This window comes from Micropterus dolomieu, linkage group LG04, assembly GCF_021292245.1.
Source record: "Micropterus dolomieu isolate WLL.071019.BEF.003 ecotype Adirondacks linkage group LG04, ASM2129224v1, whole genome shotgun sequence".
NCBI classification, from domain to species: domain Eukaryota; kingdom Metazoa; phylum Chordata; class Actinopteri; order Centrarchiformes; family Centrarchidae; genus Micropterus; species Micropterus dolomieu.
Window position 1 is genome coordinate 31,934,472 of NC_060153.1, and position 14,185 is coordinate 31,948,656.

Here is a 14,185-nt window from a genome sequence, read left to right on the forward strand (position 1 = left end):
CATCAGCGTCCTATTACAGTGCTCCCACTCCCACAGCTCAGCAGTTACCACCCCAGTTGTTGTTTCAAGTGACGCCACACTGCACTCTGCAATTCCCCTCACAAGGAGTAACAGTGATGATCTCTGTGTGTTTTACTGTATGTCTGGAACAAGACAGTTTTCCAGCACTGGTATGGCCCAACCACTGAGACTCCAGGGGGTATTTTCTCTCCTTGAAAGCTCATTTTGCTAACTTTTTTTATTGATTACTGTAAAATGTGAGGTCATTACTTTTGTCAAATAAAAGTACTTTTAAAAAATACTTTTGTTTAATAAAAAGTAACCCCTTTACCATCTCTCTCTCTCTCTCTCTCTCTCTCTGCAGCTTGGTGTCCATAATTCGAGGTCAGGTGTTGACAGCCGATGGAACGCCTCTGATTGGAGTCAATGTGACGTTTGTCCACTATCCTGAACACGGATACACCGTAACACGCAAGGATGGCATGTGTGTATTTATTTATATTTATACACAATGTTTGTAACCTTCTGTTTTCTATGTTATTCTTTCCATTCCATTATTTTCTATAAGAGACGTTACGCCTTCACTAAATTAACTCAAAAGAAATGGGATTGGTGGAACAGTGAAGCAAAGACTAACAGTGCACCTGATGATGTAGAACTGAAAAGCAGATTGTGTGTCTAAGGTTGCCAGGACTCTACGCTGTTTTAGTGTTGGTGTTTACATCTCTAGCACAGGAGCTTTTGGACCACCGGGAGCACTGGTGCTTTAACTGGTGGCTAAAGCAGTTGTTATACTTTGTGCGTATGCGAGTACGCGAGGGACAACAGATCTACTGCGCATGTTAGACGGTGGGTCCCAGTGGGCCATGCTGGCAATGAAACTTACGGAAGTCCTGATTGCTTGTTTAAAAAGCATAGTTTCTGAATTCGGGCTGTGAGACTTTCGCGGTATTTATATAACCGGCTTTAAAAAGAAAAAGACACCCCGCTTTCTACAATTTCGGACTTGAAGGATTTTAGGGTTAAAAGAACTCAGGAAAGTTTTAATCAAGCAGTCTAATTTAGTTTAATGATATTCACACAATTCTTCAGTTGACAGCAGTGTTTTCTAGGGCTGACCCCAAGTAGTCGAAGATTTAATGCTTCGATAGAAGAAGCCTGATTGAACTGCCAGTCTCTGGTGTGTGTGTGTTTGGTAGAAGAGGGAGCGAGACAGAGCGCCAGCTGTGCCGGTGATGTGCAGAGTTGTGCGTAAACCTCGCGGGACATTTGAATCATCTATTACCATTGATGAACCACACAAAGAATATTGTATTGTTTTTAAACAGCACTTGGAATAGACCCGCGAGGAACCACGACATGCACGCTATTCTCGGGGGAGTCAGCCGGCATGCACAACTCTGCACAAGACCGGTGAACCTCAGGCGAGCAGAGAGGAACTGGTCAACAATAAGCCTCAGTTTAGCTGGAAATGTACAGTTGAAATTACAGTGGCTAATGAGTAGAGACTGCAGCTCTGCAGCTTCTCAAGATTAAAGGGGAGCTACTGTGTGTAACCAACACACACACACACACACACACACACACACACACACACACACCCGATATGACGATCAGTTGACCATAGGCAATTCTTGACCATTCTGATTTGACTACGTGTGTTTTCTAGCACTTACTGTACATATTTATTGTTTTTGTTTGTGATTGATGTGGTGCAGGTTCGATCTCCTGGCCAACGGTGGGGCGTCCCTAACTCTGAGTTTTGAGCGTGCGCCATTCCTCAATCAGTATAGAACTGTGTGGGTGCCATGGAACGTCTTCTATGTGATGGACACACTCGTCATGAAGAAGGTGAGCGGCGGTGTCGCTGCTGTTTGTCTAGACGGGGTCATGATCTGATGCCTGGCAGTTAGGAAAAGGCACTGCCCGACAGGAACTACACTTATGTTCCAGTTATATTAAAACACCAGCTTCATTTTTGCCTGGTTGTTTTTCATGACATAGACACTGTGTGACTGACTTACTCCAGACGAAGTGACTAATGAAGTCATTGTTTCCCAATAACACAATAACTGGCCCATGTTATCTCCGGCTGTTTCAGGAGGAGAATGACATTCCTAGCTGTGACCTGAGTGGCTTCATCAGACCCAGCCCTGTCATTGTTGCTTCCCCTCTGTCTACATTTTACAGAAGTTCACCTGAGGATGGCCCCATCATACCTGAAACACAGGTAATTAATACCCCAGAGGAGGCCTTTTAGTGAATAGGCAGTAGTGGAGAACAAAGTCAAAAGTAATAATGGACTGGACAAAAATCCAGGGCGGACTTTTTGTCCCAGGACATTCCTGTGTACAAGAAGTCTATTTTGATTTTTACATTTTGAGTCAAATGTTGAATAAGAATCTTAAATGAGAGTCAAGCCGTCAAGCCAAATTCCTTAGTATTTGTAGGCATCAACAAGAGTAATATGGGTGCCATTTAATGGTAGAATAATTAGAGCCACTGGTGGAGGTGGAGAATACCATGTGCATTTAAAACTAAGGAGTGATAATTGGAAAGCGTTAAAGGCATGTCAGTATTTTTGTATACTGAATATCTTTTGCTTTTGGGCTGTTGAAAATGTCAACATGAAACAGTTTAATTAGTTAACTATCCAGTAAATAATCAGCAGATTAGTAGGTAATGAAAAGAATCGTTACTTGCAGCCCTAATATTGTAAAATCCAGTTTTAGAAAAAAATAAAAAGACAATTTGTATGAAGATTGTAAAAGATTATCAACACTAGGACTATATATATTATATACACATATATTACATATTTTTGTATTACATAAATTCATTTTCATAATTTTATAATAAAATCTGAAAAATCCTACTCACACTTTTCATTTAAGATCATTATCTTGTATCATTACAATTTGTAATGTAAGGCCAATGAAATGCCAACATTATTGAAATAAACTCCCTTTTAGCTTAAAACAGGAAAAGGTTCTTAGTTGTTAGCAGTAACGTATTTAACAGGCTTGGTTCTGGACACGAATACACCTGAGACAAACACACACACATATTTGCATTTGTGCCCTACATATTACTATATCACTATTATAGACAAATGCAATATGTAAACTAATAACCCTCAAAGAATTGGAATATTTATTAAATAATTCTTATATCGATGAGGATGGCCGCCCACCCTGAGCCACGGTTCTGCTCGCCTAGTGCTGCTCTTGGTGGGAACTGTTGGGCTTCTGTAAATAACATCACAGAGTACGGTCTAGACCTGCTCTTTATGAAAAGCGCTCAGAGAGAACTGCTGTTGTGATTTGCCGCAATATAAATAAAATTGAATTGAATTGAATGTTAAAAGTCCAAACAAGGAATAGTGTGTGACCCCCTTCACAAATGGCCTCTAATGAAGCTATTACAATTCAGATTTTCACATTAATGAGCTAAAATTGTAATTATAATTTTTGTATATAATGTTTGTTTGCAAATGATAAATAAATCTACCTTGTGGTAGTTAGTTGTGCCTCGTTCTGAACAAAACACATAGCACGAAATATTGACTTCAAACACTCATCTCTTCACAAGCTGATGTAAATGCTCTGTACGTGTATAATCCCTTTTACTCTACATTCAAGTGCTAAGGTTCCCACTGCTCATCAGAAACAGAAAAGAACATTCACACATCAGTTCGGGCAAACCCGCTGTTCCTGCTGAGCTACAGCTGCCCCGGTGATGTGAACTATCGCTCATTCACATGTGCTTTAAGTGACCTTCAGATAATGCAAGATGGCAAAAAAAAAAGGTTTAAAAAGGTGGAAGAGAACCCTTGGGTTCCAGTTAAGGACCTGTCTAAATATCTCAGCCACTGAGCTTGCAATTTATGTTTCAGCAATAAGAAAAATACACTTTAAAATTGGTGCTTATGTAAATCAAAATAAATTGATGACATTCCACGTCTGAAATTGGCAAGTTATATTTTGTTGCAGAAACACTTGAAACACAGTTGGTTCAACTGAGATTATGTGACATGAACTGAAGAAAGCCATTCATTAAAAAATACTCTTCTGAAATATCAGTAATTAAACCGTATGGGGAAATTGCCTAAAAATCCTCCTGGCCAATGTGGGGATGTGATCAACACCTGCAGGAAATATTCGGTTGAGGTCACAAGAGTTCACTTTCTTTTCCCGGCCTCACTTTGAATATTCAAGCAGATAATTCAGTAAATACACCAAAACATGCAGTTTCTTTTCAAGTTATTGTTTCAGGCAGATGTAGCTTGTCCATTATTGTGACTTTGAAGAAAATCAGCCCACGTTTTATGGCTGTTCTGCAAAAATGCAGGCAAATCCAAGGGGTTTAGTTACTGTTTCTTGGCACTGTGCTTTCCACAGCCGAGGAGCTGTGCTCTGGAGTAGTTGTTTTTATAAGAAACTGTATGTGTGTGTGGTATATGCACACACACACACACACACACACACACACACATGCACACACATACCTAGCCCCACCCTGTGTCTTGCCACTGATGTGTTCTGCCTGTACGCCTAATAACACGTTTCTCTTGGCAGGCAACTGAGACTCATCGTGGAGGAATGTTGTCATTGCGTACACATATTACATATGTGTTATCTTTGTGTGGTTTGTGTACGTGTGTGTTTTGTGTAAGAGAAAGGGAAGGAAAGAGAAAGAAAGAGGTATATTGACTTTGTGCGAGCAAGAAAGACTGGGAGAGCAGAATACAAAGGGAAGCAGGGGTGTGTGTGTGTGTGTGTGGTTCTTTATCGTCACATTGCATTACCAGTCCACAGAGGAAATGAAACAGATGATAGAACTCCATGTGTGTATATTTTTACAACCCTGAACCAGAGCTCCGTAATTATTTTTTATTTGACAAGCGTCTGTATGTGTCTGTCTATTGGTGATAAAGGGAGAGTGTGTGCACAAAGGAAAGCGTGTGACGTGGATGTGAGGTAAGAGTGTGTGTGTGTGTGTGTGTGTGTGTGTGTGTGTGTGTGTGTGTGTGTGTGTGTGTGTGTGTGTGTGTGTGTGCAGATCAAAAGCAGGCAAATGGAAAGCTGCTACTTAGCTTTTGGTGGAGCTGAGTCCATTAGAGAGGAGGGCAGTGAAAAGGGCAGTCTTAAAGAGGATGTAATGGATCTGTAATGAACACTAAATGCCTGTCTAATGAAAAGGCAATAGTGCAAAAATATAACGCTGAAATGGTCCACGTGGATGATTCCCTGAGGAGCTTTTTTTTCCTAAATATTTCTTGCCCATCTCCTTTTTTGCTGGAGTCGACCTCTTCATCAAAGGTCTTGGTTGTTTTCTTAACTGCTGGCCCTTTTGTTAAGACTAGATGTCTAAAATGTCAACATTAATCTCTAACCAAGTCTGGGAGTTTATTTAATATTTAATGTTTGCATTTTTTTTTTTTTATTTGAATTTATGTATTTTCGTTCTAAACCATCTGCAGAACAAACAAACCTTCAGCCAGAGAGGACGAATTTACCTATAAAATTGAAAACTAACAAAGAACAATCTCCATGCAGAAGAAAACCAGGACCAGAACGTCAACACAAGACTTTGTTGCTGTGAGGCAATGGTGCCACCAATGACACAGTGCAACCCTTTTGGTTGTTAATAAAACAATAGCGGGAGTGCTGGATCGGCATTCATCCTAAAAAGACCATTCCCAACTTTACCAAGTCTTAATAACACCAGTGCCTTTCTCACATTAATTCAGCGTTTTAATATCTTTCAGCTAGAAACTCTATTCAAACCTTAAAGTGCTCCACATTGTTTAATGAAATATGATGTTTAATAATTAAGTGCAGAGTGGCTTGACTCTGAGGAGAGCAGACATTCTGCACAAAGCTAAACTGATGTTGGTAAAGTTGTGCTCCACACAGACACAGAGTCTTTGCATGCTAACTAACTCATTATAACTTGGCACCATTACACATATCACATACATATACTTCAATTTGGCATTAAAGGTTCAGTGTATAAGATTTAGTGGCAGCTAGTGGTAAGACTGTGAATTACCCCCCCCCCACATCAAAGAGCGTTGGATAGCTACGGTGGCTGAGACAGCACAAAAGGTGTCTCTTCTGAGAGAGCAGAGAGTGGCCAGAGACGAAATTAGGTTTCTTTAGGTATATTTGTTAAGAAATTATTTTTACTTAATTATTCAGTAAACTATCGCGACTTGAACACTGACAGATAACATGATGAATGAAAGCCAAGAGTGTGAAACACTATCACTGTTTCTGCACCACAGTCCATTATAAACCACATAATAGATAAAGTTTAGACAAACATTGATAAACACGTTCATTCTCTCTGTGATTATGGACCCTCGCCAAAACAATAACATCTGGCCCGCTGCCAGATTATGGTGCTTTGATAGCGGCAACAAATAAAGTTTCTCACATAATCACTTCCTCTTTAGTGGCCTACAAAATAAAAGCGCGAGAACGTTTTTTTTTTTGCGTTTTTTGTTCTTTATTTCAAGGTGAATTGAGAGGTTTTACTTTGAAAAATTCTGAACGACATTAAAAGTCTGTAGCCTGCTTGACACACCTTCGAAAGAGCCGTCAGAAGAAGTGATTCCCCTAAATGTCCTCTGCCTGGAGATACTGGGGGAATGAAAAAAGCGTCTGTAGGTTCATGGATGCGGATCAAACATCGGAACACACACGTGATCTAATGGGAGCATGAGAAACAGTAGCTTCATAATAATTTTGTAGAAGAGGGAAAAAATATTCTCCCGATGTGGGACAACCTTCTAGTCCTGCGCTTTACCAACAGAGCAAACTAAACTCTGTAACATTTAGTTCTAATGTCATGCCTTATATTCTGACTCAGCAAAACTTATTTGACCTCTGCTGTATATTATCACTTCTTCTTCGAACGCATGTATTCAATGTAGTGATGAGCGTCTTCACTGCCAGAATTCTACAAGAAGAAGAAGAACGTCGTGACGAAATGCACACTGTAGCGCTGTTTGTGCGTTTCGAGCTACTGTACAAACATGACGCCGCAACACGGCGACGTCCATGTAAGGGGACCTGCGGTTATGTAAATAGAAAAGGCTCATCCTAAGGTAGTAAAAACATAACGGTTCATTATGTAAGGTCTTTAAACACCACTGAAAACATAGTTATGGATCTTACATTGCATTTCTGTCACTAGAAATTTTACACACTGAACCTTTAAACACAACAACACGAAGGGAAAACTAAACTTTTCCGCTTCACATGCTCTCTTTATTCTGACCATGTGTTCATGCCCGTGCACGAGACATACAGAGGCAGAACAAAGAAGCTCACACAAACTCTACTTTTCACACACACATTTGTTTTAGTACATGTTAGTTAGATTTCATCTGGTGGGTTTTGCTTTTGTTTGTCTGTTAATAAATGCTTGTGGACGTACATGCTGGTTCTTTTATGTTGCAAACAAGCGAATATATATCGCCTCTCTTTTCAATTTTCTCTTCTTTAAGAGTGGTGCCCACGATAATTGTAAGTTCAATTATATTATTAATTATTAAATTATTGTAATAATAGTTGTACTATACTGTACTATAGTAAAACTATTGATGCCATTTAAACTCCAGTTCCCAACACCAGCAATCCAGTTTAGCGTCAGCCTTTCAACAGCCAGCATTCACGCTGTAATTTCTTCAGAAATTGTTGCTCTAGTTCTGACTACTTCTTCCCCATACTTCAGCTACAAAAACAATTCAAATGTAAAAATGTTATGCTTCTTAAAGACATTTAAGTTTCTATTTGACTTTTCCCATTCCTGCCAGTTTTACTTTTCAGCTACAGGTTTTTTAAGGAGCGTAGTGCAATACATTTGAGCTTTCAGATTTTTCTGGCAATTCATTTTTGCATTTCCAGCAATGATTTCAAAGTAATTTCAGCTGCCAGTGTGTGTTTAGCAATTTAGTTCATCTGTCTTGTTTTAGTCTTTTCAGTCAATTCATGTCAACTTACTGCTTTTACAGGACTATAGTTTAGCTACCAGCCTTTCTAGCAACGTATTTCAGCTCTCAGTTTCTTTAGCTGATGCACTTCAGCGTTCACTGCCAGTTTTACATTTCAGCAGCGCAGTCGATGCGTTTGAGCTTTCGGACTTTTCAGGCAATTTATTTCACATTTCTGCATTTATATCAGTGATCATTATATCTATGTGATGCCGCAGTGATGATATAGTATTCTTAATTATTTTGTTGGATATATAAAATCAGGCATTGTTGTAATATAATAATAATAATAATAATAATAATAATAATTTATAAATAAGGCTTTTTGCCTTTAGTGAAGAGACAGGAAGGGGAGATAACATGAATAAAAAGGGCCTGGAAATCAATCCCCGGGCCGCTGCAGTAAAGACGGTTATTGTTCTGCTGAGCATTCACACTGCAAACACTGCTCATGGCCAGATGAAGCTGTGTGCCAATTAGCATCCCATTCCCCATAAATAACATGCTTCTCATACCCATCTGGACAGTGAAACAGTGTTTGTGCTGAAGTATTTTCTGTCATTGTATCCCTCTCAAGGTTTTACAGGAAGAAACCTCAATACCAGGCAGTGACCTAAACCTGGTCTACCTGAGCTCCAGAGCTGCGGGATATAAACCGGTCCTCAAAGTCACCATGACACAGTCATCAATACCTTTCAACCTGATGAAGGTAAGATATGAAATATGATATGATATCATTCAGATTTCCTCAAATGCCACTATGATATAATATGATACTGCTTATTAGCACAGAAGCCATCAGCATCAGCGCCCCAAGTCAGTGGACACATGACCTGCTCTACCATTACAGGGGTACTACTATAAGTGTCTTACTCAGGGACACATTGGTGGATGTGTCACAGTGGGGGGCCCCACACCAAAGTCATGTGTCTTCTCTGCGCCACCCACCCCTCTTAAACTGTCTATGCTAGTGACCTATGTGTCTGTGTCTGGTGCTTTTTCTCCAGGTTCACCTGATGGTAGCGGTGGTGGGTCGCCTTTTCCAGAAATGGTTCCCTGCCCAACCTAACCTATCATACACCTTTATCTGGGACAAAACAGACGCCTATGGCCAACGCGTGTATGGACTATCTGAGGCAGTTGGTGAGTTTACATTACAGTACAGGTGATCAACGCATGTGACACAGTACAAGAAGATGTAGCTGCAAACGGCAATGATCGCGATCCAAGCAAGTCATGAGAAATGCAACATTTGACATTTTCAGAGGAGAAGACCAAATGTAGATAATTTAAGAAATTAAGGTCATGAAAGAATTTGGACTTGAAGCCAAGACTTTTTAGAGATAATTTTAGAAACGCAAACTTGATTTTTACAGCATCACCTTGAGATCAGAGAGTGTCATTATGTGTACCGACTACTGGGTGAAATGTTCAACCAAACACAAACAGTTTGTGTTTCCAAGTTTTAAGGTTTATGCTGCAGAAACATTTTTTAGCAGAGAAAAATAAGAGGAAAGTGTCATGGGATCCAAATAAAACAGAGAACCCAGACTCTGAGCACTCCCATTGTGAGCAAGTCTGACTTGGTCGCGTGGGGATTTGAACCCTGGAACTTCAGATCTCATGCGTAGGCGACTCAGTGACTGAGCTACTGTTGAGAAGCTGTTTCCACACACATTCTCACAAGTTGAGGTTGTGACGTCACATGTGCCATACCTGGACATTTTTGTCAGTTTAGACTTAAAACGCTTATAGTCAAAATGTTGGTGATAGAATTGTGTAAAAAAATCACTCACTGGTTTTGAGTGTGTTGTCAATTATTTTAGTGACGTTTCATCCAACTCTGAGCAAAAAAGAAAATGTTGTGCACACTGTACAAGATACTGAACATCACTGTAGACTCCGATCTAAAAACCCTTTGAACACTTGATATCAGCCATCTGGAGAATGTCTGTGTCGACTTTGGTAGCGTTTAAACGAAGACTTGTGGAGATATAGATGTTAATTGATTTTGCACATTCTGATAAATATAGAGTGACTGATTTCAGGATTGAGCGTAGGCAAATATTTGTCACATATCAGTAGATGTGCTGAAAAAATGTCAGCTCTCTAAGATATATGGGTGATTTTCTTAGATATTTTTGGAATGTGAAATGTATACAAATTTACATTTGTTGTAATAAGCCACGCCCACTTTAAGCAATCATTACCTAATTGTATGCATCAACTAAGCAGTGACCCTAGATCGCACAAACCAAATTTGGTACGAATCAATGCAGTGAATTATGAGGTATAAACTTAACCCTAGTGGAATAATATTCTAGGTCTGCTCAGCAAAGCTCAGATCGAGCATCTGAACAGACGCTCCCAAGTTTGGTTACAATAGCTTAAGCTAATTTTGATTTCCAAGCGTTTTTGTAAAATTGTAAAAAACTATTAAATTATCACAAATGTCAAAAATCGATCATCTAAATGTTTATTGGTAACATAATGTTGAGACGTTCCTCTTATATTCGGTGCGTCTCCACAGCTGAATTATAACCGCAGCTATTAAAATTTCACATGATCATTAACAACAATGCGCAACTAATGATTTTCACTCGCACACTGTGCAAGCTCATCGACGCTCAACAAGCTTCCGCTCCTCATTCATCAAACGACATGTACGTGACAGGGGCTCTTATAAGAGCAGATCGGACAAGAGGAAGAGTTTAAACAGTTTATTAAGACAGTCAGTGAAATGTGCAAGAAGAGGGGATTATCCAGAGAGAGGCTGGCTGGCGGGCTTGAAGAGAGGTAGATCCGAACACCGGCTTTCAGGTAACGTGGGCTATGCAGACTGGGTTCCAGGACGGAGTTTCCAGGGATGATTCCTTAGACAGAGAGACACGGTTAAGTTGTGGCTAAAGACATACGGGAAGCAAACAGCTCAGGCAGGCAGAAACTGGCAGGCCGCAAAAGGGGAAAAAACAACAAACAAACTGGCAGGAAAGCAGCAGCCTACTCAATACTTCACAACAATCAAGCGGCGACTGGATGTGTCTGCTCCTTTAGTACTGCGGGAGATTGGATGCGGAGCAGGTGTGGTGACGACCTCAGAGCCAGGTGTGTGAGAAGCCAGGAGGGACTGATACTGATTGAAGTTTAGAAAGAATGAAGCGTACATCAGTCAGGAATATGATTAATTGTATTGACATTTTAGATTTGTTTCCAGGGAGATATTATTGAGTTTGTATAGTGACTTTTTTAATGTAAACATTACTGTTATTAATAAAGGCTGCTATATCTAGAGCGTGAATGCTTCTGCTCTGGAGCGTTGGTTGTGTGTGTCTGTAAGATGCAATGAAGCACATGAACAGTGGAGGCAACAGTATGTCAGGAGGGAAGGTAAGGTTGGTAGCACACTCTGAAAAACATGGCAGAAAGCTTTGAACTGAAACTGATAGAACTCATTGTAAGTTATGCAAAAAGATAATGTGGTGTCGGCCGGGGGTAATTCCGCCATGATCTGCCCCTTAATGTCCCCCAAGAACACAAAAGGTCTGCAGGCAAGTATATGATTGATGCTGCTCACATCGCAGCTGCGTGTCTGTGCATATATGTCAAAAGCAAGTACATCACAAGGCTTACAGCGCTGTGATTGTGAAGTACGGGGTTGGTGTGCTCTCATAACTGAAAGTAATATTGTTGAGACAGCTATCGGCGGTGAACCATTTACTAAGATATTTCTCACTTGTTTACATTATTATTCTTATGAACAGCTCATTGTAAATGATAAGACTTGAATGAATTGAGATTCCTACCGTGAATTTAAGAGAATCTGTGTGAATCAGTTTAACTCTTACCCTTTCTGTGACCCAGGAGTGGAAGTAACAAGCCACTTTGCTAATCATAAGGAATCATAGTGATAATAGATGTACAAGTGTATGACGAAGGAGGAGATAAAATATAAACAACGGTTAAATTGCACCAAGTCATCAAAATATGTCCTGGTCTGCACTGCTTATTAAAGTCTGACAAGTGTTCACAGTAACTGTGGAGAGGAGGGATTTTCCTATAGTGCTGACTTCTCCTGAACATACATAAAGCTGCAGACAGCTTCAGCTTTGTTCAAATAGGTTTTGCAGAAAGGCTTTGACAGGAAAATGGCTCGGACATAATGGGCATGTTAACTCCTCTGACACCTTTTATGAGGGACAAGTCCAGCAGACATACTCCTCAGTGAGTTATTACTTATTGTAGCCCGGCTTAATGGGTTGAACATAAAGACGATTTACTGCTATATTTTGTAACACTTCTGAAATTGGTGCTCATGAGATATAATAAGGTAGCGTAACCACAAGAATATTTGTAGCGCATGTCTGGCAACTGTTAAAATCTATACAAACATAGAGGCGCTCACCTTAATATTTTACTGAAGATACGTAACTGTATCATCAGCGCATTTTTTATTCCTCATTATGGCTCAGAATTCTAGATAAATCAAGTAATTTACAATTGTTGTAAAAGTTTTAAGGTAACTGTGTTGACAGCAATAATGTTCTCAGCCAAAGTTCCATTTGAAAGTTTAAGTTAGATTTCCGACTGTTTTAATCGTAAAGCAGAAATGGGTACAGTATATTCTTCTGCGAAACAAAGAGTGCAGGCTAGTTTGCAGGGGCGGAACGGCCATCTGGCAATTCTGGCAAATGCCAGAGTGGCCGGATCATTTGTTTTGGGGTGAGCTGGTCAGATTGATAATAATATCAGTGTTTCCCACACATAAGCTTTACTTGGGCGGGCCGCTCAGGTACATTAACGGCCGCCCAAGTATAATTTGCCAACCCATTTAAGCATTTTAGCAGAGAAACGCTGATAGAGATGCTGTATGTTTCGTTACAAGACGCAGACACAGTGGATATTTTACAAGAACGGACCACGAACACTGAACACACCCGTGAGGATGTAACTGGGTACAACGTTGGTTTCGCGCACCTGCGGCTGAAAACGGGATCGCGGGAGGAAATCACGTGTGTTGTGTCATTTTGCCCACTACTGATGGAGAAAGTCAACAGGGAGAGAGAAAAAGAAAGGCAAAGGCAAGCCGCTCTGGGAATATTAGAACCGAAGGCAAAGAGAGCAGATTCAAGTAGGCTAGTGAGTAAACACTAAAGTAGCATTAAAAAGGTTAAATAAGAAATAACCTACTGTCATTCTGCGGGAAACACTGAATATATATAACTAAATTGTTTTTACAGGACATAAGGTTTTATCACCTGCACAATTTTATTTTATTTTATATAATATTATTAATAGCCTATGAAAAATAATAATATTAACAATAAATATAAAGCATTTGGCCCAGTTGGCAACAGCTGGCCTGGTGCTGAGATCCTGGGCTGACCAACTTGACTAGGTTATTTAAATTAGGACCTTCAGTCCTTTCTGCTTCTGCCATTTACAAGACTTACATGTTTTTATTTATGTGTTTTCCAATGTTGGGAGCAGTGTGTGAGAAAACATTTTCTGCAGTGCACAGCCAGAGACCTGGTCTTCTAGTACCAGTGCTGGGAGGAAAGATGCTTCTGTAGGCCTAGCAGAGACAGGGAGGAAGGTGGTAGAGGTGGGAAGAAAATAGAGACCCACAAATGTTCGGTCTGTAATTAACTCTGCTGTAGAGAAAGACAGTAACAGCAGACAGACAGAGAGCAGAAAGACTCTACAACATACTCAGATGGACAGCCGTTGTTTTAACTCTATGTGTAAATTTGTTATAAGCATGTGCTCTTTATGCTCTTATATTATTTCACCATCTGTACACAAACATAGTGAATGTGTGTTGGTGAGTGGGGATGCGTGGTAATGTGGGCTGGTGTGCCTACAGTGTCTGGGCTGAATTAGCAAACAAAGTAGTGGAAATGATCTGATGTCTGAAGTCTGGGGGAAAAAGGCAATCCGCCACAGATAACAGTTTAATCCCTATGTTCCTAAATGTCAGATTTTGGACAATTTTAGACGTTAGAATTCAGGCTATCATGGGCTTACATAGGCCTATTATTTCTGATAAGCCAATTTCCAAAATGAGGCTCTCTTGTGGAAAATGTATGGCTTTCTGAGTAGTCGGTCAGTAACTAAGAGTCATTGTAATATAAACTGGAACAAAGCTCTTTCAGATAGAGTCTGGCAACATGAACGAATGGCCCA

The 14,185-nt window shown here is 40.1% G+C and overlaps 1 protein-coding gene across 13 annotated transcripts in view; it reads left to right on the top strand.

Annotated features, from left to right (window-relative positions):
• Window positions 1-14,185, top strand: part of tenm3 (teneurin transmembrane protein 3) — an 818,277-nt gene that overhangs the window by 750,312 nt on the left and 53,780 nt on the right. For all 13 annotated transcript variants that reach the window (XM_046046662.1, XM_046046670.1, XM_046046663.1 and 10 more), the window contains 5 exons: window positions 365-484; window positions 1,719-1,851; window positions 2,102-2,230; window positions 8,580-8,711; window positions 9,010-9,145. In XM_046046662.1, coding sequence (XP_045902618.1) covers window positions 365-484; window positions 1,719-1,851; window positions 2,102-2,230; window positions 8,580-8,711; window positions 9,010-9,145 — 650 coding nt within the window. The remainder of the gene's footprint in view (window positions 1-364; window positions 485-1,718; window positions 1,852-2,101; window positions 2,231-8,579; window positions 8,712-9,009; window positions 9,146-14,185) is intronic.